At 44.3% G+C, this 23,981-nt stretch overlaps 1 protein-coding gene across 11 annotated transcripts in view; it reads right to left on the bottom strand.

Moving 5' to 3' along the window:
• Positions 1-1,351: 1,351 nt before the first annotated feature.
• The window catches only part of LOC127644398 (prominin-1-A-like), a 95,467-nt gene continuing 72,837 nt past the window's right edge, over positions 1,352-23,981 (bottom strand). For 7 of the 11 annotated variants that reach the window (XR_007970642.1, XR_007970643.1, XR_007970644.1 and 4 more), the window contains 7 exons: positions 21,903-21,983; positions 17,858-17,926; positions 17,638-17,727; positions 10,783-10,898; positions 8,958-9,165; positions 3,312-3,348; positions 1,352-2,694 (listed from right to left, as the gene is read on the bottom strand). Coding sequence is in view for 4 of the 11 variants with exons in the window: in XM_052127543.1 (XP_051983503.1) it covers positions 3,327-3,348; positions 10,783-10,898; positions 17,638-17,727; positions 17,858-17,926; positions 21,903-21,983 (378 nt within the window). In the remaining 7 variants the exon portion in view is untranslated. Of the gene's footprint in view, positions 2,695-3,311; positions 3,349-8,957; positions 9,166-10,778; positions 10,899-17,637; positions 17,728-17,857; positions 17,927-21,902; positions 21,984-23,981 lie in introns of those variants that run through there. The other 4 variants (XM_052127543.1, XM_052127544.1, XM_052127546.1 and 1 more) reach the window with 2 other exon arrangements.

The following is a 23,981-nucleotide window of genomic DNA, read 5'->3' as shown; positions in this document are numbered from 1 at the left end:
CCAAATTATGTATAAGTAAGTCCCCTTTCTGCTGGTCAGAGTGGATTGTGAGGGAGGTTAATACGTTTAATACGGTGACCTATATGAGAATGGAGTGTTGAGATCCTTTGAAAATTTGGTTCAACATTTTGGGATTCACAGATCTCAGTTCTTTTAAGAATTTACAGCTGCACCACCTGCTCTGTACTATTTTGGGGAGTAGCATACACCCTCCTGAAGTGGCAGATACTCTGGGAGAGGTGATTACTGCTTTTGGAAAAGGTCATGAGGCATCAGTGTATTACTCCCTGCTAATTCAGAGTCTGGGGGACAGAGCTTTAACTTCTATCAAGAGATTATGGGAGAAAGATTTAAACTTGGTATTGGAGGAGGGAGTGTTTGCTAGGATTCTAAAAAATGTCAAGTCTGTATCTAGAGATGCAAGGGTGTGCCTTATGCAATTCAAGATTTCACATAGATTCTATTGGAAACCCTCTAGATTGTATAGGCTTGGTCTTAAAGACACACCCACCTTCTGGTGATGGAGACACAACCCATGTTTTTTGGTTGTATGTTAATATCCAAGAACTTTGGTTGAAAGTTCAGAGTTTTATGTGTGACATTTCATTTTCCCCCAGATTCTGTATTTTGGGTGATGGGGTGGTCATCAATATGGGGAATATACACATAAAAAAATGGTGTTCTGTCCAGTGTTATGATAGGCGGATGGAAGTCGACTGGAGCGCCCACATTCCGGGAGTGGTGTGCAGAGATGGGGAGCAGCTTTCGAGGAGGTGTCAAGTAGAAGGCTGGGTATTTGGGATTGGTTTGATAGGAAATGGGGCAGGTATTTAGTGTTTTTGGGTGACTCTCGAGGAGGGGCTGTGGAAAGAGAGGTATATTTTTGGATGTGTATATATATATATATATATATATATATATATATATATATATATATAATTTATTTATTTTTGGAGAGTCTGTGTGTTCTTATGTGTGACCACAGGGGTGTTGGGCAAAGAACATACCACAAAGGGGTCTTCTGTCCAGGTTGTATTTTTGTAAGATGCTTGTAGTTTAGGCCAGATTTGACTTACTTTATCTAACCTCAGAATAATAAAAATAAGGTATAAGGTGTTAGATTACGCACCGAATAAAAACATTCTTGTGATTATTTAATCTCTAATTAAATAATCAAATTCATTTTTTAAAGCTAATGGCAGGTGAACATGTCCCATGTTTTAAAGGATCAGCGAGGCCTTTATTATATTGGGGCCCACAAATGATTACATATAGACCCTTTATTACATTTAGAACCAATTCTTACATTTGCTTCCTCAACAAAGAACACAACAAACACTCTTGAGCTGATTTTTTTTTATTTTTATTGTAACTGTCACACAACCTCCATGTTCTAGGGGAATTCCATATCATACTGTAGCACACACTGTGAAATCCAAAAAACTCAGTACAAATGCCTGGAGTCTCAAAACATGGGTGACAACAAGACCTTGGAGATCTGTACCACATACAGTGCCACACTGCAGGCCATGACAAAGAAATACAGAAGTTTTGATTGAATAGAATTTTAGATATTACATAACAGATTTAGAACATCACAGTTCATTCCATTGAATCTCATTCACAAATATAATTTTTGGAATATAAGAAAAAACTTGGTTTGTACAAATGATTGAGAGCCTCTATGCGATACTGAACTGTATGACCACTGTTCTGTACTGAAATGTGCATTTTAGGAATGATTACAGAACCTTTACACTGCCAGCTGGACATTTTCAGTTTACTGTATTGATGTGGACACAAAAATAATATAATCAAATACAGTAAGACACTCAAAAGAATACAACAGGAAGAAAACAAAAACAAACAAACCTTTTTGCTCAACATTAATTGTAGAATTTGTCATATGGTTTTAGTGATGTAAAATGTATTATTCCAGATCAAAGGTTTTTTTATGTATCAAAGGTGCTGACATTTTAAACATTTATGATCAAACAGTATTTTAGGAATTTGGCTTCAGTTAAATTGTCTACAAAGTCACTTAGCTATTTTCCAGTGCATTTAATATACAAAGAGATGCTTAATTGCTCAAACCTTTTTGTGTTTTACTAAGAATTCTTTTTTAAACTAATCATTAAATACTTAATTCATTAATTGAACAACAAAATGTAGAAAAAAAGTTACATTTTACACAAGCACTGAAAAGGTACCTTAGAGTTAATGACATATTTTTCTACTGTAAATGCTCTGAAATTCGCTATTTTGCAATATTTGCAGTAACGTTTGATCTAAATGAACAAACATGGGTTGTTTGGTTCAGAAACAACATATATTTTCTTGGTTTGATTCTACAAACAAGAACCATCAAGACATCACAGACCTTTCTTACAGCTTTCATTTCTTATTAAAATCTAAAAAGTTCATCCTAATAGCAAAAATGTTCACTAAAGGACATGTTTTATAAAACAGGTATCAACAAAATATAAATAAAACTTTCAAAACTTTTTGAAAGTGTAAAAAATTATGAATTGCTGTTTACCATACCATACCTGCGATTCTTCAGTTCAGGTCTGAGTATGTTCTATTGGAAGAAACTGGAGTGAACTCTTTCTAATGTCACTTTCACTGATTATATTCCCTTTTTCATTTTTCGTTCACTTTTTGGAATCCGAAATATCACAGATGATCTCCTGTCTAAAAAAAAAACATGAATTTAGGCCGAAAGAATGCATTCAGCATACTGTACATCTTAACCTTGTGTGAACCCAAGAGCACATGCGTGGTATTTTGGCTTCGCTATGCAACGTATCATTTTAATTTATTTAAACTGACTGATCTCAGTTCAGAAGACTCTGGGCTGTTTCGATGAACAGAGTCATATGAAAAAACAACATGGCACCAACCACAGCAGAGTTTATGTGAGAAACTCCAACAAATCTAAAGCTGGTAAGAAACCTAATTAAGTGTTTACATTAAAACATGTTAGAGTCTCTAGTTTCATCTGATATGCCATTTTTTTTATTTCACCATGCTGATAAACACACCATACACTAATTTGTCCTTTAGCTAATCTTTTTCATAGAAATCCTATATTTACTGTGCATTATTTAATTAAGGATCAATTGCACAACTTAATCCGACCGTCCACATATGAGGACATACATTTTAGGAAAACTATTTGCTCAAAAATGTATTTATTTACTGGCATTTTAATTAGATTCTACTAGTTACAAATCAAAAAGGGAAATTAATAATGTACACAGTAGTCACGCTCGGGCCTCAGGAGGTTAAAAGATGCGTAATTGTCTTACCTTGCTAAACTCTCTTTAGCTCCAGTTCTCTGCACCACTGTGAAATAAAAAGTATGAACATTTAATGTATAATGCATTTCATTTATACAAAGATGTAATGTATAATGGTATCAAAGGTGTTATAGGTAGTCAACCAAAGCCTGCTTGCACATGGTACATGAATAACCTGAAAAATCAAAGATGAAAGATGATTTGACAGTGAAACCTTAAGCAGTTTATGGGACTTGCACAAGGCTTCATGCGTAACAGAGAATAGTGAAAAAGATAGAAAGAAGAAAAACATAGGTAAATGTGTATAATAGTGTAATGGTAGTACATAATAGTGTATAAAGCAATGAATGAATACAATGCAAAGAAAGGAAAGCTCATGTTTGGATAGTTGAGAAATCAGAGTCAAAAGAAGCAGGAAGTGTACAACAACAGGAACACCTTAAGCGGTAATGTGAACGAATGTGTCTTGAGGGGAAACGTATGGACATAGAAATTATCGCAGCTAGTGAAGACGGAAGAAAGGTTGATAACTGATGAACGGATGAAGGGTTATATACCTGTAGGATGCATCTAGGGTTGCATACCCCTTGTGAAAAAATGTGTGTGTGAATTTGTTTCACCAGTCATGTCTCGGGGGGGGCAGAGGCCCGAGGATACCACCTCATTGTATCATAAGATGGATAGCTGAAACACATCCAGGTTAATTGTGAATAAAACTCTTTCGTTTTGAAACTTGGCAGTAGAAATGGACAGATTAAATCTAAAACTCCAAAGAAGAGCAGAAAACATGCTTTAAATAGCTAGTTTATAATGTCCTCTCTCATGCAATGGATATATAAATAAATATATATACACACACACACATATATATATATATATATATATATATATATATATATATGTATACATTCATTAGGGCTGTCGATTTAACATGTTAATACTGTGCGATTAATTGTATAAAAAATAACGCGTTAAAAATTAACGCAATTAATCACAATGTCCCCGGACCGTAATAAGGAAGATTCCTGAGAAATGCAAGCTTGTAGTACCACCTGTTTACTCCAGAGGGCAGTAATTGAAATTTCAGCTGTATGGGCAGCCGCTGTTTATACAGAGAACAAAACAACCATCCAGTAGACACACAACACAAACATGCATTACGTTCTTGCATTCAAAACACTTGATGGAGCGCAAATTCGAACTAAGAGATCTCAAGATGTGTTCTAAGAATTAAACTATAACTTGATACAGTGACCTAAAAATGTTATGTTTATGACGCAATGCACCCAAGATGCTATACAAGCATGTATATATATTTATTTTATTATTTTTTTTAAAGATGTACAATTATTTCATCATTATATATTGAATTATTGTTTTATGAGGGGCTTTCTCAGCAAATATTTGTATATGCGATTAATTAATCGGGACACCATGTAAATAATTTGATAAAAATGTGTAATCGATTGACAGACCTAATATATATATATATATATATATATATATATATATATATATATATATATATATATATATATATATATATATATATATATACGCTAATGTACATGCTGGGAAATAAATGGCATGCTGTTGCATAAACATATATCAATCACATTTTTTTAATAGATTAATTAATTGACTGAAGCGTGAAAACAACCGAAAAGCAACTAAGGATGCACCAATATAAAAATTCAGGCTGAAACTTATCACAGGATTAAAAAAATGTCATGTTGTGGCCGGTATGATGGCCGAAATTACAAATCTATACTATTTTGTCTGTTATAAGATAATGCTAAAATGTTTTGCATGCTATAAGTGTATTCAGGCTTCACAACACTATAATGTACAGTATGAAAGATGCATAGCTGTTAAATTTTTGAATCCTGGTATTAATAGAAATAAGTTCTAATATTGACTGCTGTATCATACATCCCTACCAGCAATTAAATATGTTTACGTAGGTCACATGTGAGTAAACTGTCCCCTCATTGGTCAAAGTGCATTGTTTATGTTCTGGGGTTCCGCTTATAGCGGCCAGTCTGTTATCCATCAAGACGGATGCATAACAGCTAAAAAGGCTTATTGTGACTTCATTTCTAATCACTGTTATATTCATTTATCAGTTTGAGTGGGAATCAAGGCTTCGTCGGAACAACAATATTGCCATGCACTTGTTTAGAAGAAGAGCACCGGGGAATAAGACATTTTCAAAAAAGAAGGCGTGCCATGACGTGCTCACCCACAGAACTTGTTACCAAAGATCTATCATGTATGTTCATGGCTATTCGCATATCTATCGCTTATCTAAACATTATAGCGAATCAGCATTTTACAAATGTTTAACCCTCTTTTGCATCATGTTGCCTTAAAACATTTATGATCATGTAAATTAATTGCATGTTATAGGTATTTGTGTGAAATTTGTTTGATCATGCATTGTGATGCAGGTTGGTTCGTTGGTCCTTTGGGTTGGTTTGCATTCTCACCACAAGCGAACCACTCCAGAGATAATTTGCAATAGGTCCGAGACCACCTCGTTCAGAGTGCGATTGCCATGTTCATATATGCCTAAAAGAACCGAACCAAGGGAGAAAACATGACAGGTTCTGAAACGTCTTGGTTACTATCGTAACTTCCGTTCCCTGATGGAGGGAACGAGACATTGTGTGAATGTAGTGACACTAGGGGTCGCTCTTGAGAGCCCCGAAACACCTCAATCTTTGAGAAAAGACCAATGGGAATTGGCGAGTGGAATATGCATGCCACTCCCCCGTATAAAAGGAGAAGGAATAGGCAATGCCACTCCCCCGTATAAAAGGAGAAGGAATTCCCCCTCTCATTCAGGTTTTGTGCTGAGGAGCAGAGACAAGGTCCCAGCCATTTCAGCGGCTAGTACAGCATTGTGGCAAGAGGGAAACAAGACGTTCCCCTTCTGTCACTCACTGAACGTTGTGTCGAAGTAGTGACACTACGGATCCCAAAAGAAAAACACCACAACAGCTGAACTGTGTTACGTGAACTGCCGATGCAGGTGCAAGCAAGCTGGTGCGTGCATAATAGCAGGTGCATCAGACTGCACGTAACCTCTCCCAATTCCCCAAAAGATGTCATGTAGTTCCCCATATACCTGAGGGGGAGAAGCAATGTAACTAGCATGGGATTGGGGGAGGTTACGTGCAGCAATGTAACTAGCATTTCTCTCTATGGTTTCTCTCCACAGAGTATTGGATTCGGCTGGGGCCATCTAACGCTATTATACGCATCAGGGAAGGTGTTCTTTTTCTTTCCTATTCTTTCAGGGGGAAAAGACCCTGCAGAGACCACATCCTGCCCAAAAGGGGAGGTCAACATGTGGCAATACAACACATGGGCTCACCAGCCGAACATTGAAGAGGCATGGTGGTAGGTCCTGCCTCGAAGGGATAAGCTCTACAAACACAGCGACCGGGGCAGAGAGAGCTCTGCCCTAGGGAGATGCGGGTCTGCCGACAAGGAGACCGTACCGTGGAAAATACATCACAGCGGGTTACTGGAGTAATCGGCACCTGTGGAGCACCTACCCCAGTACAGGGCATATTAGTACCCGTAGTGGGTCTGGCTGTGAACTCCGCTGAATTCGCAAGCCACAGGGAAGGACATCCAGGGACGAAACCGGCTCAACCCAGAGATCTTGCGAAGGTATTGGGTGTTGCCTAGCCCGCTGATCTGCAGATGTCTGCTAGAGTGGTGCCATAGGCCAGTGCCCATGAGGATGCCACGCTAATTGTAGAGTGTGCTTGAACCCACAAGGGGGTGGGCACGGCCTAGTAGACCAATGCGATGGCATCCATGATCTAGTGGGCAAGCCTCTGTTTGGAGACTGCGTTCTCATTCTGCTGTCCACCAAAGCAGACAAAGAGCTGCTCAGAGCGTATAAAGCTCTGGGTGCAATCCAAGTAGATGCGCAAAGCACATACCAGACACAGCAATGATAAAGCTGGGTCTGCCTCCTCCAGGGACAGCGTTTGCAGGCTCACAACCTGATCCCTAAAAGGGGTTGTGGGAACCTTGGGCACATAGCCTGGTCGGGGTTTCAGGATTACGTGAGGTTCGGCCTCCTGGTGCCTCTCAGGAACCTGATGATCAGGTCGTGTTTACCAAAGGACTTTCCTTCAACTGTGTCATGGTGTGCTGTTATAGCAGCTACATACACCTTCAGGGTGGAGGGAGACAGTAGCCCCTCCAGCTTCTCCTGCAGGAATGAAAGCACTGATCCGACTGCGCATCTGCGAACACATGCCACTTCGGGGAATACAGCACGTCCACTGTGGCGTTGAGGCTGCCCAGGATGTGAGTGGCCCGCAGCAACCTCAGCCGCTGCTGACTCTAGAGGAGGAGATGGCAGGTGAGTTGCGACATGTGAGGAGAACATATGGTGCCTTGGCTATTTCTATACACTACTGTTGCTGTGTTGTCGGACCGGACCAAGACGCGTCTGGACACTTGCTGTAGGGGAACTCCTGCCCGTAGAAATGCAAGGTCTGTCCAAGGGCTGAATAAGTTGCGGCAGAGAGTCGTAACAGCCATGCAACGTGTGCTGCGGCACCATGCCCATCTCGGGACTCATGTCTGAAGCCAGTGCTGAAGCAATCTCCTATGCATCAACCCGAGCTGTGTGACCGCCACGAGGATGCCATATGCCCCAGGAGCCTCTGAAAGTGTTTCAGTGGAACCGCTGTCCTCCACCTGAATGAGTTCAGGCAGTTCAGCACTGACTACGTGCATGCGCTTGTGAGGCGCTCGACACAGAGTATAACTCCATGCCGAGAAAAGGGATGCTCTGAACCAGGGAGAGCTTGTCCTTTTTCCCAATTGACCTGAAGCCATAGACGGCTGAGGTGCATGAGAACCAGGTCCCTGTGTGCACACAGCAACTCTCGAGAATATGCTACGATCAGCCAGTCATTGAGGTAGTTGAGTATGCAGATGCCCACTTCCCTTAATGGGGCAAGAGCTGCCTCTGCGACCTTCGTGAAGACACAAAGGGACAGGTCAAAGGGGAGGACCTTGTACTGATATGCCCGGCCGTTGAAAGCAAACCTTAGGAAGGGTCTGTATCGAGGTAAAACCGAGACTTCAAAGTAAGTGAGGGGTTGGAAAGCTTTAGTCACACGTCCAAGATCCGGGCGAGGGGCACTAAGGGGACGATCGCATCTGACGTACCTGGGGGTGGGGTCTCGCGGCAGGGGGGAGCAGGCAACGCCATGTTGAGGAGTGTTGCTTCGACCTGAGGTGGCTGTGCTGAGGGGACCTCAAAGCACGTACCTTGCTCTGCCTACCCGGCATAGGGCGGCTTAGCAACTGAGGAGGAGGGCCTCTTGGGCCATCCTTGAAACTTGTTACAACTGGCTGGCCGTAGGTGTGTTGCGGCCGGGCGCATGAAGGCACATCACATCAGGATCAGGACTACCCAAGTGTAGCTCTTTCAGTGCCTTGGCCTGGTATACTTGCAGGTGGGCCATAGCATTCAGGGCGGAGGCGAACTGTCCAGCAGCACTGTAGGCTTTGGTCATTGAGAGACGTTAAGCTGGCCGTGAGGTGAGCTGGTCTCATCTCAGAACTCAACGGGGGCAAACGAGCATGCTGGATAACAGGAGGTCCGCGGGGATTTACCTGACGACACTGCGACCATTGAACTTCCCAAATCGCCTCCAGCACCAGCCAGGCCGGCCTCATAACCGTAGGTAGAAGGCGCAGCACAGGGGGCGGCTGGAGTGGCTTTCCCCCAGAAGAAGGAATGCCGTGACCGCAACGTTGCCATGGTCATATTCTCCACAAACGCTGCCTCAGTGTTATCGCTGCCCAGACAGCGTGAGTAATCCTGGAATCACACAAAGATGAAAGGCATCGTTATAGAGATGTGTCTTTAAAAAGTCATTCACGTCAATGTGTTTGCTCTTAAAGAGGAAATATACTCTTTTAGCAGAAATATACTATCTTAGTAGCGCTGTCGAAGAGCCCAGGGGTGTAATTTGCACTAGGCGTGTAGAAGGAGAGAAAGCCGCTGGAATGCGGCATATATCCAACAGCATCAGCTTCTTCGAGAATAATGTATTCAGCTCGCTGACATACAACCGCTCGGCTCCGAAGAAAAAATCTGAATGAGAGTAGGCATTCATTTTCCTTTTATACCCATATGTCCGGGGGAGTGGCATTCCAAAAGATTGAGGTGTTTCGGGGCTCTCAAAAGCGACCCCTAGTGCCACTACATCGACACAATGTTGAGTGAGTGACAGAAGGGGAACAAACACTCCAAATGTGCCAGGTGTGAAAACGTGATTTAAGCATGCACAGAGATGAGGCTGGGAAATATTGTAAACTCTACCTGTTCATCATGTTGTTGTTTATGTCATATAAAGGCTCACTATGATAACCACTGACAACAATATCCACACTACTGTAAAGAAAAAGGTGAATATGAATATAAACACCAACCATTTGGAAAAAAAGAAATGTAATGAAAACATGCACGATTGTGAATAGATTACAGTGTGAAACATGATGTGATTTTAGACATAATTTATAAAAGAAATCAGTTATGAAAAGTTAGAGCTGTCAAAATTAACGCGTAATGCATTGTGGAGTGAGATATTTTAAGAGATGTAATCCCCATTGCAATTAATATGCAACCTATTTGTTTTTTGACTAGTTCTTTCAATTAGGCAAACTCCCACTTAAACTTTGGGAAATGTTTAATGTTACTTGAATTGGTGCTATTTTACTGCATTTCTATCACTATATTGTGGAGAGTGAAAATGTTTGTTTTGTTTTCTTTCCTAAGAAGGAAATATATGCATCTTTACAGGAAAAAAGAATATTTAGAGTCAAATTTCAGCACTTCAAAATCTGCGATCCATCACGATTAACTACAAAAAAGTATTCGATTTATCGAGATTAAAAATTGCATGGACTGACAGCACTGATAAAATATATCTAACTATTACAAAAGTATTACAAAAAGAAAAAGAAAAGATTAAGGGATAAGGTAATGAAAAGATAAAAAGAGAGAGATGAGGTGATGGTTTTCTGAAAGTGAAGTGCCAAAGTTCTTGAACTAGATTAACAGTAATAGAGAATATGGACAATAGGATTGAAAGTAAAGAATAGAAGAGACATGGCTCTTGAAAGAATGAAACAAGGAGAAAGACTGGGACTGTGCCAAACACCTGTGCAGTGAAAGTTGTTCTCCAATATTAGTAAAAGTTAGAGTAAAGACACTTAACTGGAGCCTTGGCTGTCATCAAAGTCTGAAGCCCATCTTCAATGTTTTATTTAATCAAAGGTATTGACTGTTTTGCTCATATTGCTATTGTGTGATTGTGAATTTAAAGTCTTCAAGGAAAAACTTGATCCATTATATATGTAGGGCTACACATGATAGATTGTGCTATCTTATAAGCAGTACTGGTTGACATTCAGAAAGAATGCAGTTACTTACTCATCATAGACATCCTCAGTGTCCATTCTGCGATAGAATTTGGCGAGTTTTACTGACAGAATGATACTGGGGAAGAGGAACAGACAGCATCCTCCCAGACCAAACCAGAATGTGTTCTAAAACACACAAATAAGTAAACCCATGAGTACTAGTGACTATGAAGAGCTCACAAAACCAGCTTTTAAAGAGTATTAAACTAATTTGGCAAATTATTTCATTTATAATAATGTACACAGAATGACTGAGGAATGAACCATATGATCAAATATCATTTCATAAAAAGGCCTAAGACATCTCACATGACTCCTACATTTCCACTGTAAATAACTGTGCATATTTGAACAATGCTATCATTTATATTTTCCTCATGTAACTGAAATAAAATAAAAACTAACAAATTTACAACAATATAAAAGTAACTAGAATAAAATAAAAATTTGTTAAATTTAGTTGTAGTTTTTATGAAAATGTTAACATGAAAATACCACTAGATAGCAGTAACACTAGACAGCCCTGAGAAATTAGTATTAAACATATTTACATGATATCGCTTAACATATTAAATCTTAAGCCCTAACATATCAAAACTATAACAAAATGGACCAAAATTTAAACTCAAATGAAACTTGAAAACATAAAAAACAAGTTATAGAGAGAATGAAAAATAAACTGAATTGAAAGGACAAATTAAAAGTAAAATAGAAACTAACTAAATGTAAAATTGAAAACTATAATAAACATCAGAATGTGTCATTTTCCATAATCTGATTAGCCTCTTGATTTTATTCTTAATTTACTGCACATACTTATGCATCACTGCAGGTGATAATTTCCATAATTTTACATATTTAGTAACCTCTGTGAAATGCTTGTCTTTTTAACGCGCACACAAAAAGAGACAGTCACAATGTTGAGGGGAAGACTGCTTTATTAGTCCATAAAGCAGGCAACAGTTCAAAAAGGGGCAAGTCCAGTGAAGAATGGTCAAGGGGGTGCGTAAGGTCGGAGCCGGGGAATCAGAAAGGGTAAAGGGGCAAATCCGGGAGAGAGTGGTCAACGATAGCGGGGGTCGAAGGGGGAAAACAGTTAACAACTATGGCGCGAGTGGGAACGAAGACAGGGGAACGAGTTGGCAAGCTAAGAGGATAATCAAGAGGAGGGAGGTCGAAACTAGACCGAAACTAGCAGGGGCAAAACTAGATGAGACTAGCGGGGCAAAACTAGATGAGACTAGCGGGCTGAAACTAGATGAGACTAGCGGGGTCAAAACACGGGAATCTAAATACATACAATAACCAACCCGAGTGAAACGAAAGGGTTGTGATATATATAGGGGAACAAGCAGCGGTGCAGGTGAAACGAATAACTAGGTGATGGGACGAGTGCAGGTGTACATAATAAAGGGGTGATTGAGAAAGTGCCGGTGGTCATAATGTTCTGGCCACCGAGCGTGCATGCTGAACATGAGTCAGAGGGGAAGAGAGTTTACGAGCGAGAGCTCGTAATAGCAAACCGGGCGTGGAAGCCTGAGGGAGGAAAAAGAGCGTACTGAGCTCAAGGGGGCGGAGCGAGGGAGCGGGAAGCGAGCACGCTCGGAGTGTATGGGTGCGTGCTCGAGGAAGCGGAGATGGGGCAGAGGAGCGGGGTTCGTGACAGTACTGACAGGAGGTGGGGTCCTGGAAGGCTCCGGAGGTGGAGCCGACGGAGGCTTTAGGGGCAAAGGCCTGGAAGGCTCTGGAGGCGGAGCCGAAGGAGGCTTTAGGGGCGAAGGCCTGGAAGGCTCTGGAGGTGGAGCCAAGGGGGGCTTTAGGGGCGAAGGCCTGGAAGGCTCAGGAAGTGGAGCCCATAGAGGTGGCGCCGTAGGAGGTGGCGCCGTAGAAGGCTCCAGGAGTGAAGCCCTGGTAGGCACTGGAGGCAGAGCCGGGGGAGGTGGCGCCGTAGGAGGCTTGGGAGGCGGAGCTGCAGGAGGCTCGGGAGGCGAAGCTCTAGAAGGCTCTGGAGTCTTAGGGAGCAGAGCTGTAGGAGGCTCGGGTGGTGGAGCCGTGGAAGGCTCAAGAGGCAGAGCCCTAGGAAGCTCTGGAGTCTTTGGGAGCACAGCCATGAGAGGCTCTGGAGGGGGAGCCGTAGGAGGCTCGGGAGGCAGAGCCATAGGAGCCTCTAGTGGCCGAGCCCTGGGAGGCTCGGGAGGTGGAGCCGTAGGAGGCTCTGGAGGGGGAGTCGTAGGAGGCTCGGGAGGCAGAGCCATAGGAGCCTCTAGTGGCCGAGCCCTGGGAGGCTCGAGAGGCTTGAGGGGGGAAGCCTTGAAAGACTCGAGAGACAAAGCCCTAAGAGGCTTGAGAGGAGGAGGAGCCCTGAAAGACTCGAGAGGGGGAGCCCTGAGAGGCTTGAGAGGGGGAGCCTTGAAAGACTCGAGAGACGAAGCCCTGAGAGGCTTGAGAGGAGGAGGAGCCCTGAAAGACTCAGAGGGGGAGCCCTGAGAGGCTTGAGAGGGGAGGAGCCCTGAGAGACTCGAGGGGCGGAGCCCTGAGAGGCGGAGGAGCCCTGAGAGACTCGAGAGGCGAAGCCGTGAGAGGCTTGAGGGGTGGAGCCATGAAAGACTCGAGAGGGGACGCCCTGAGAGGCGGAGGAGCCCTGAGAGACTAGAGAGGCAAAGCCATGAGAGGCTTGAGGGGTGGAGCCATGAAAGACTCGAGAAGGGACGCCCTGAGAGGCAGAGGAGCCCTGAGAGACTCGAGAGGCGAAGCCGTGAGAGGCTTGAGGGGTGGAGCCATGAAAGACTCGAGGGATGGAGCCCTGAAAGACTCGAGAGGCGAAGCCGTGAGAGGCTTGAGGGGTGGAGCCATGAAAGACTCGAGGGATGGAGCCCTGAGAGACTCGAGAGGCGAGCCGTGAGAGGCTTGAGGGGTGGAGCCATGAAAGACTCGAGGGATGGAGCCCTGAGAGACTCGAGAGGCGAAGCCGTGAGAGGCTTGAGGGGTGGAGCCATGAAAGACTTGAGGGATGGAGCCTTGAGAGACTCGAGAGGCGAAGCCGTGAGAGGCTTGAGGGGTGGAGCCATGAAAGACTCGAGGGATGGAGCCCTGAGAGACTCGAGAGGCGAAGCCGTGAGAGGCTTGAAGGGTGGAGCTCTGAGGGACTTGAGGGGTAGAGCTCTGGGAGGCTCGTGAGGAGGAGCCCTAGGAGGCTCGTGAGGGGCCCTTGGAGACTCGTGAGGCGGAGCCCGAGAGGGCTCAGAGGGGCGAGCAGAACCCGGCAGAGCCGTGGGAGACTCTGAGGGCGGAGCAGAACCCGGCAGAGCCGTGGGAGACTCTGAGGGCGGAGCAGAACCCGGCAGAGCCGTGGGAGACTCTGAGGGCGGAGCAGAACCCGGCAGAGCCGTGGAAGACTCTGGGGGCAGAGCAGAACCCGGCAGAGCCGTGGAAGACTCTGGGGGTGGAGCAGAACCCGGCAGAGCCGTGGAAGACTCTGGGGGCGGAGCAGAACCCGGCAGAGCCGTGGAAGACTCGAGAGGGGATGCCCTGAGAGGCGGAGGAGCCCTGAGAGACTCGAGAGGCGAAGCCGTGAGAGGCTTGAGGGGTGGAGCCATGAAAGACTCGAGAAGGGACGCCCTGAGAGGCAGAGGAGCCCTGAGAGACTCGAGAGGCGAAGCCGTGAGAGGCTTGAGGGGTGGAGCCATCAAAGACTCGAGGGATGGAGCCCTGAAAGACTCGAGAGGCGAAGCCGTGAGAGGCTTGAGGGGTGGAGCCATGAAAGACTCGAGGGATGGAGCCCTGAGAGACTCGAGAGGCGAAGCCGTGAGAGGCTTGAGGGGTGGAGCCATGAAAGACTCGAGGGATGGAGCCCTGAGAGACTCGAGAGGCGAAGCCGTGAGAGGCTTGAGGGGTGGAGCCATGAAAGACTCGAGGGATGGAGCCCTGAGAGACTCGAGAGGCGAGCCGTGAGAGGCTTGAGGGGTGGAGCCATGAAAGACTCGAGGGATGGAGCCCTGAGAGACTCGAGAGGCGAGCCGTGAGAGGCTTGAAGGGTGGAGCTCTGAGGGACTTGAGGGGTAGAGCTCTGGGAGGCTCGTGAGGAGGAGCCCTAGGAGGCTCATGAGGGGCCCTTGGAGACTCGTGAGGCGGAGCCCGAGAGGGCTCAGAGGGGCGAGCAGAACCCAGCAGAGCCGTGGGAGACTCTGAGGGCGGAGCAGAACCCGGCAGAGCCGTGGGAGACTCTGAGGGCGGAGCAGAACCCGGCAGAGCCGTGGGAGACTCTGAGGGCGGAGCAGAACCCGGCAGAGCCGTGGAAGACTCTGGGGGCGGAGCAGAACCCGGCAGAGCCGTGGAAGACTCTGGGGGCGGAGCAGAACCCGGCAGAGCCGTGGAAGACTCTGGGGGCGGAGCAGAACCCGGCAGAGCCGTGGAAGACTCTGGGGGAACCTCTGCGGTCTTGAGCACAAGACGAGACTGGGGAGAAGGGGCCCTCTTCCTTCTCTGACGTCTTCGGCCAACAGGGGATGTGGCCATGGGGACGGTCGAGGCTACAGGCGCTGGCTCTGGGGCGGTCGAGGCTACAGGCGCTGGCTCGCTGACCGTGGCGGACATGGGCGCTGGCTCGTTGGCCGTGGCGGGCATGGGCGCTGGCTCGCTGGCCGTGGCGGCATGGGCGCTGGCTCGCTGGTCGTGGCGGGCATGGGCGCTGGCTCGTTGGTCGTGGCGGGCATGGGCGCTGGCTCTCTGGCCGTGGCGGGCATGGGCGTTGACTCGCTGGCCGTGCCAGGCTCGAGGCTGGGGCCGTGACAGGCCTCGGATTGGGGCCGTGTCAGGCTTCGGGACTAGGGCCGTGTAAGGCTTCAAGACGGGGCCGTGTAAGGCTTCAAGACGGGGCCGTGTAAGGCTTCAAGACGGGGGCCGTGGTAGGCTTCGAGAGGGGGTCTTGGTGTGGAGCGCTGGTTCAGTGTCTGCCTCCCCACAGTAAACGAGGAACCAACGCACAGCAGGGCGAGGTCGATAAACTGAGCCAGGTCGAGAGAGCAGCTGACCACCAGACATGTATGATGAGGCTGGCTCATTCAGTCCATTTTGAAAAATGTCTTTCAGAACCACCTCATCAAAATTCACTTGGTTGGCCAGGGCACAAAAATCAGTGACATAATCCTCCAAGGGTTGACTCCCTGGCGCAAACACATGAGTCGAGCCGCTGGCTCCATAATGTTAAGGGCGGGTTATGCGTTACACAACCACTGCCTTGCACGAAAAACTCATGGTAAGCGCCAGAAAAGCCGCCAAACCTCTCAGGGGGTTGAAGGCCCACGGCGCCAGAAATGCGCTGGGAGCATAAACGGGCTCAGGGACAGACACAGGTAGAACAGGGTGACAAAAGTCAAACAAAGTGCTTACCTGCTGTCCCTGGGCCGTGAGTGCGTGGTAATCTCTCCCAGCCGCAAATCCGCGCTCGAACACGCCATCGAAAATCCGCTCTAGAGAGCTGCGTAAATCCGTGGAGTACATTGTGACTGCTACGGTGAGGTTGGTTATTCTTTAACGCGCACACAAAAAGAGACAGTCACAATGTTGAGGGGAAGACTGCTTTATTAGTCCATAAAGCAGGCAACAGTTCAAAAAGGGCAAGTCCAGTGAAGAATGGTCAAGGGGTGCGTAAGGTCGGAGCCGGGAATCAGAAAGGGTAAAGGGGCAAATCCGGGAGAGAGTGGTCAACGATAGCGGGGTCGAAGGGGAAAACAGTTAACAACTATGGCGCGAGTGGGAACGAAGACAGGGGAACGAAGTTGGCAAGCTAAGAGGATAATCAAGAGGAGGGAGGTCGAAACTAGACCGAAACTAGCAGGGGCAAAACTAGATGAGACTAGCGGGGCAAAACTAGATGAGACTAGCAGGGCTGAAACTAGATGAGACTAGCGGGGTCAAAACACGGAATCTAAATACATACAATAACCAACCCGAAGTGAAACGAAAGGGTTGTGATATATATAGGGGAACAAACGAGCGGTGCAGGTGAAACGAATAACTAGGTGATGGGACGAGTGCAGGTGTACATAATAAAGGGGTGATTGAGAAAGTGCCGGTGGTCATAATGTTCTGGCCACCGGAGCGTGCATGCGAACATGAGTCAGAGGGGGAAGAGAGTTTACGAGCGAGAGCTCGTAATAGCAAACCGGGCGTGGAAGCCTGAGGGAGGAAAAAGAGCGTACGAGCTCAAGGGGGCGGAGCGAGGGAGCGGGAAGCGAGCACGCTCGGAGTGTATGGGTGCGTGCTCGAGGAAGCGGAGATGGGGCAGAGGAGCGGGGTTCGTGACAGTCTTTAAGGATAATATTTAACAATCAGTGCTTTTTTGTCCTCATCTTACAGCTATCTTTGTGTCTTGGTATAACAAATTTGTGTTAAATGGATAGGCCTAGTTTGCAGAGAGTTTACGGCTGTAAACATTCATCTGTCAACCTAACATGACCTCTTACACTGTCGCAAGCACCAGACATTAACACCCTTGTCTAGATTGTTTGCTTGTTTGAGTGTTTCAGAGTGACATAGCTGTACTTTTAAAAATACAATAATTGCTTGTATTTAAAAAAGTAAATATATAATAAATATTTTTAGAGATCTCTTTAAAAGGACAAAAATGTTCATAAAGAGACTAAATAATATCTGTTTTCATTTTAAAACATGCATAAAAAGACGTTTTAAAACTGCTTAGTAAACATCTCTTTTTCAGTGTTTTTATACTGTTATTATAATTAACTTCAAGAATAATAAGGATAGTTCACCCAAAAATTACAATTCTGTCATTATTTACTCACCCTAATAAACCCATATGACTTTTGTCCATGAAACACAAAAGGAAAACATTTTCTTTTCTTACCACTGAGTCAACTATAAAGCTGCAGGCTATGATCTCCAGAGAGTCCACGATGTTGCTGATGGGTTTGCACTGGGCGACTTCCATATACACCTGCACATACAGAGACATACAGTGTATTGTGTAATATGACCACTTCAACATGAAGTGTTATGTGACAAAGTGTAGCTCCTCAGAAAAATTACGGACTTTATTTTACTATATGTAATCTTAGCATACTCACCGAGTGTTTTACCCACTCTGTGTATTGTGTAAAATATCCTGCAAAGCTCTTAATGAATTTATCAGTCTCCTGTGATTGGTGAGATATAAATAAAAAAAAGATACTTGTTCATAACATACAAACTAGACATATAAAACAGTAAAACCCCATACATATTACAGCATTTAAAACAGCTATAAAAAAAAATATATAAACATTTTCTTAATCAGTATTTTAGTCTTGTTTTCTAGTAAATGTATCAATACATCTCTAAAAAAGATACATTTTGAATTAACCTTTTTTCTGACTACCACCCTTGGAGTCGCGAGTTCAAATTCAGGGTGTGCTGAGTGACTCTAGCCAGATCTCCTATGTAACCAAATTGGCCCAGTTGTTAGGGAGGGTAGAGTCACATGGGGTAGCCTCCTCGTGGTCGAGATTATTGGTTCTCGCTCTCAATGTGGCGTGTGGTAAATTGTGCATGGATTGCGGAAAGTAGCATGATCCTCCACATGTATGGGATCAAAATCCCGTCAAAAGTATTGCATTCACAAATCCCAAAGTAATAATGTGACTCAAAATAATAAACATGAATAAAAAAATAATAAGCGCAGATAAAAAATAATATGTGCAAAAATAAATAAGAAGTAGATTCATGTAACTCAGGGGCCGTTTTGCGTCCCTATTGGTCCACTAGTTCTTGATCGACAGCTCCTCCTCTAGACAATCATTCGAAGAGGGGAGGTGACTTCACTCAAGTGCGACTCCAACGGCTGCTGCTCAATATTATATTATTTGTGTTTGATAGATAAGCTGCTTGTGTCTGTTTTGAGTATTTCCAGCTCTAGGAAACAATGTTGTAAAGCAGTTCATTGGAAAGGAGGAGGCGAGAACCGGCTTGTCAATATTAATAATATTTGCCTACTTTGCATCTGGTCAGGAGGCGGGTGATTTGAATGGGAGAATCCACGGCAGGCATGGTAGCTCACACGCACTCAAAAAGGAGGGCCCTAGCAGCATCCAGATAGATACGATCCTGGCAGGGCTAGGTTAGCAGCGAGGAGCGGAATAGTAGGGAGGCATGGTCGGAGCCTAAAAAGATGTGCATGTTTGGTGTGCTTGACTGATGTGATGAAGGTTGGATCGAATATATGTTTCGAAGGTGTGGGATGACCACCAACCGAGCATTTTAATTTGGTTTTCGGATAGACCTTTGCAGAAGTAATGGGAAGATAAATGTTTGGTAGGAATGCCGGATCTGTTGAGGATAATTGTCTAGACGTTTCTAGATGTGATTTTTGTCATCAACAAATAGAGGATCGAGAGGAGAGGTGATTTGAGAGTTTCTCTGGAGTACAAAATAGGCCAGGGACTGGTATGGCTGAATGGGGGTTGGCAGATTGAAAATGAAAACTTAATGTCCATGTTTCAATTGGTCAGATTTACTCTGTTTGATGTTGAAAAGGATTGTGTCATGGTTTAAACATTGAAGGTCAGAGAAGGTGGGGTGGATGGCTGGGTTGAAGGTGAAGTTGATGGTGAGTTCTGAGACTGTGGAAGCAGAAGAAAGCCAAACTTAACATGGCATCTAGGGTTCTTGTTTTGTTGGGGTAAAATAGACTGGAGTGAAGAGTAACAAGGCATTTGGTTAGGATGTTAATGGTTAGTGGTTGTCTGGTGTCTGGATGGATGGGATTAATTTTGTGTAAACCCTTGATAAGGAGAGCTATCTTGGGTTTTGTAATGGAAGGGCATTGTTGGCCGTGGATGAGTTTAAAAAAGAAATTTAAGCCACTGAGATAGACTTTGATTGTTTTTGGCTGAATTGATTTGGTATTGTGGAGGTGGGGTATGACAGAGGATATGGAGAGGAGGGTAAAATCTGGAAAAACTGTTGTATGCTCTGTGGAACTTCAAGTAAGTTTGGAGTGTTCTGGGAGAGATGGCTTTTAGTATTGAACCCATAGATAGGGTGTGGCGTTGTCTAAGAGGGTGGTCTACAGGAACAAGATTTTGGTAAACTGCATTGAAGAAGCTGGCTTGCAGAGGCAGCCTCACGCAAGGGCCTGCTCTGGGTGGAAGATTTAGATGAAGGACATTTATGCAGCTATAGGGGCTGTTCCATTGATTTATTGCATATATTCAGCCAGCTTACAGAGGCAGCCTCACGTAAGGTTCAGATCCGGGTGGAAGGTTTAGATTAAAGGACATGTGTACAACAATAGGGAGTTGTACCATAGGTAGACTGTCAGATCAACTCGCTTGCGGCAGTAACCTCATTCGATGGTATACCCGGAGACAGGGAAATGCAGTGTTTGAAATGAACAGGTGGAGATGGTGACTGCAGCAGTAATGCTCGTTACAACTGCTGTGAAGCAAATACAAAGGGCTTTAGCGGAAGCATGGTAAAATACTGCTGTGGCAGTAGAGTAAAATTAACCTCCTGCAGGAGCAGAGTTAAGGTAGTGCTGTGGCAGTGGAGTAGAGGAGATTGAATAGTAAAGGGGGGCTCCTGTGGGCGCTTCTGTGGGCGCTCCTCCATACAATCCAGTGACAGGAATTTAAATGGGCTCTCGCAGAGACCTGCTGGAAGAAATATTGGCAAAACCCCTGCAGAAGGCATTGCTGTAGAAAAGACAAAATATTCAAATTTAGGTGAAACTTATACTAGGAAGACATTTCACAACCCTGTGAATAAGAAATAATCTGTGAAAAGTTTAAATGGACATTTCAGGGACATAAGTCTGTGCATGGCCATATGAAGCGGTAGCTCTGGTATATGGCGAAACAGTGGACAGTTTTGCGTAGGCAGCCTTAATGTAATAAGATCTGCTTCAGTGAGTAATGATTAAAAAGGAAAAATGGCATGGTAGAAAACCACAGTTAAAGTGGCCTCTGCCATTATCATGATGTATGCAAATAGTAAGCTACTGCGGCAGCCTTCGTTGAATAACATAAGGATTTTGATAAAATAGCTTATCTGATAAGAAGGACAAAGTAACTTGCATTAATTGTCGAAGGAATGAGCATTACACCGAGGCCTGTACTCTGGAGTGGGATCGATTTGGAGATGAAGCGTCTGTCATGGTCTGGGGCAGTGTGCAACAGCATCATCGGACTGAGCTTGTTGTCATTGCAGGCAATCTCATGGTGTACGTTACAGGGAAGACATCCTTCTCTCTCATGTGGTACCCTTCCTGCAGGTTCATCCTATTTTGTATATGAGCTGCCGAAGCAAGCACTCCTGCAGGTTCATCCTAACATGACCCTCCAGCATGACAATGCTACCAGCCATACTGCTCGTTCTGTGCATGATGTCCTGCAAGACAGGTATGTCAGTGTTCTGCCATGGCCAGCGAGCGCCCGGATTTCAATCCCAATGAGCACGCCTGGGACCTGTGGATCCGAGGGGGAGGGCTAGGGCCATTTGCCCCAGAAAATTCAAGGAACTTGCAAGTCCCTTGGTGGAAGAGTGGGGTAACATCTCACAGCAAGAACTGGCAAATCTGGCACAGTCCATGAGGAGGAGATGCACTGCAGTATTTAATGCAGCTGGTGGCCACACTAGATACTGACTATTACTTTTGATTTTGACCCTCCCTTTGATAAGGGACACTGAATTCCATTTCTGTTAGTGTTAGGTGGCGGTAAATGCACTTATAAGTTTGCAAACTGTCGTTAATGAGAAGAAGAAGAAGAAGAGAGAGAGAGAGAGTGACAAGCTGTTCGTGTGTTGGCCGTTTGCTGTATTACTCAAAGCTGCCCTGATTTGTTTCCAACTTTGATTTATTTATATCACTATTGTTTTAATTTATCGCTGTTTAACGTTTAACGTTTTTGTTTGAATAAACACATTTTCCTGTGTTGGAATCACCATTTCCTGCTTCCTCATTCCCTGTAGTAAAGGTCTTGTTACAATCTTATGATAGCTTCACAAGTGAATGTATCTTGTTTTAAGGAGGTTTATACATTTTAGCTGGAAGACAAGACAAAATACTGCTTAAGAAAATGCAGTGAATTAATATATAGATAAAGATATTAACTTAAGAAATTAATGTATTTGTACCTGTTTGACCACATGTGAGGCATTGTTGGAGATGAGATACTCTGCTGCCTCAATAGCACTCAGGACATTTGTCACTTTAATCTAGAGAAAAGGTTGTGAGAAATAGAAATTTGGGTAATATCCATATATAAGGGAATGCAAATTAACACATTTCTTGCTGTACTACAGTATCCTAAAAATCTATTGAAATGCTTACTGTAAGCAAAGGGTATGAATGGCATTGCATCAGATAACAAATATCCAGTGTGGGGAAAAGGACTCCACTACAGATAACTGTACTCCAATTACTTTACGTATTACTTAATGGAAAAAGCAATCACATTACTAACTTTCTAAAGATGGTAACTTTCAAAAACCCCTACTAACACTTTTCACAAACAAGTTTTTGTTTTCAGCTCATTGTATTCAAAATAAAACTATACAGTATTTCCTCCTCGTCCATGATGTATGCAAGTCAAACAATCAGCATGACGTCTAATTATGAGAGTAATTAATGTTTTAAATGTATTCTACATAAATAATATTATTTATGTACTATTTATTATAATCCTGTCTCTGAGCTTTGCATACAGTTCCTTTGACCTCATGGCTTGGTTTTTACACTGATATGCATTTTCAGCTTTGAGACCTTATATAGACAGGTGTGTGCCTTTCCAAATCATGTCCACCAAATGTTTGGTGTCCAAGAAGTGGAAGAGGAAGAGAGGAGACGCAGGAGTAGAATCTTTCAAACTTTTAATTATAATCGCAGGAGTGGAACAGATGCTGGAGTATAACAAACACTGGAGTAGAAACAATATAGCTTAACATGCTAACGTAACACTTAAAACATAACACTTTAACCCTCTGGGGTCGTCCTGCTGGATATTTTCGTAATTACAGCGGAAACAACTTAAAATACTCCGTCATTTTTGGAGACATCATTAGAAACTATAAAGGGTCTACTTTTATTTGTGTACACTCACAATAACAACAAAATCTTGTGCTTTTGTAAAATAAAGAAAATAAAAAGTGTGAGCTTTCAGCAGTCTCTGTATTCACGAGCATATTTCTGAAACACGTCACAAAAATGAACTGAAACTCCGTGAATACTTTTCACACAAACATGAAACATATGTCTAAAGAAAGCTTAAAATGTGTACTTTTAAATAAAAAAAATCAAATTTAAAACAAATATTCTACTGCAATGTAATCTGTATGAAACAAAGCGATGTACATTTTCTTCTGGCTCAACTCATTATCTGTAATGTGATCACACCCACCAGCAGAGCGCGATATTCATACGATAATGTGCTGAGACGATCAATGCAAATGGTGCACGCCCCGACGGTGTTCAGAGGTTTAATGTAAACACAACACAGCTCAACTTTTATGCGTGTTTGTAACGATACACATGTGATCAAACTCCTGGATATTAAGAAAGAGTTAACATTTTCCACAGAAGAAGAGCGGGACTCCGATGAACGTTTGTATTTTGAAGAGAGACTTGATCCAGCCGAGGATACAATTTCAGACGAGTAAGTCCTTTAGTTTTAATTTTCTTTATATATATATATATATATATATATATATATATATATATATACAAAATAGAAAAGAAAAATGTCTGAGAAGCAAATCAAACGATGCGTGTTTCCCTGTCAACATTCTATGACTGTCAGGGACACGCATCAATTTTGTTTTGTTTGTTTGGGGGAAGAGCATGCTGCTCTCGCGTTGGGGCAGGGCGAGTGCGCGCATTGCGACCTACTTTTGGGCGAAATGCTTCGCCTCGCTTACTTACGGGAGTCAGCGCCCACTCTTTCATCGTGGGGCTCTCGCATATATTTGGCTGAGGAGCGAGAGACTGGTCCGTCCCTATTGCTCGCTCTGTCCCCAGATCCAGCTGATCCTTCTCGTAATCTGAAGCGCGCCTCGGCGCCTCTTCGTTTCACGAGGGGGGCGCTGAACCTCTGTACATTTCACGCATAATAATAAAGCGGCTGAGAAATTACTCGATGTGGTTACTTGGGCTGTGGCCAGACTACAGCTAGACTGGCCATGCAGGACTACCTCCATGCTAGTGGGGATGGCTTATCA

This window comes from Xyrauchen texanus, chromosome 5 (genome assembly GCF_025860055.1).
Source record: "Xyrauchen texanus isolate HMW12.3.18 chromosome 5, RBS_HiC_50CHRs, whole genome shotgun sequence".
Taxonomy (NCBI): domain Eukaryota; kingdom Metazoa; phylum Chordata; class Actinopteri; order Cypriniformes; family Catostomidae; genus Xyrauchen; species Xyrauchen texanus.
This window is presented reverse-complemented; position numbering and strand designations above follow the sequence as displayed.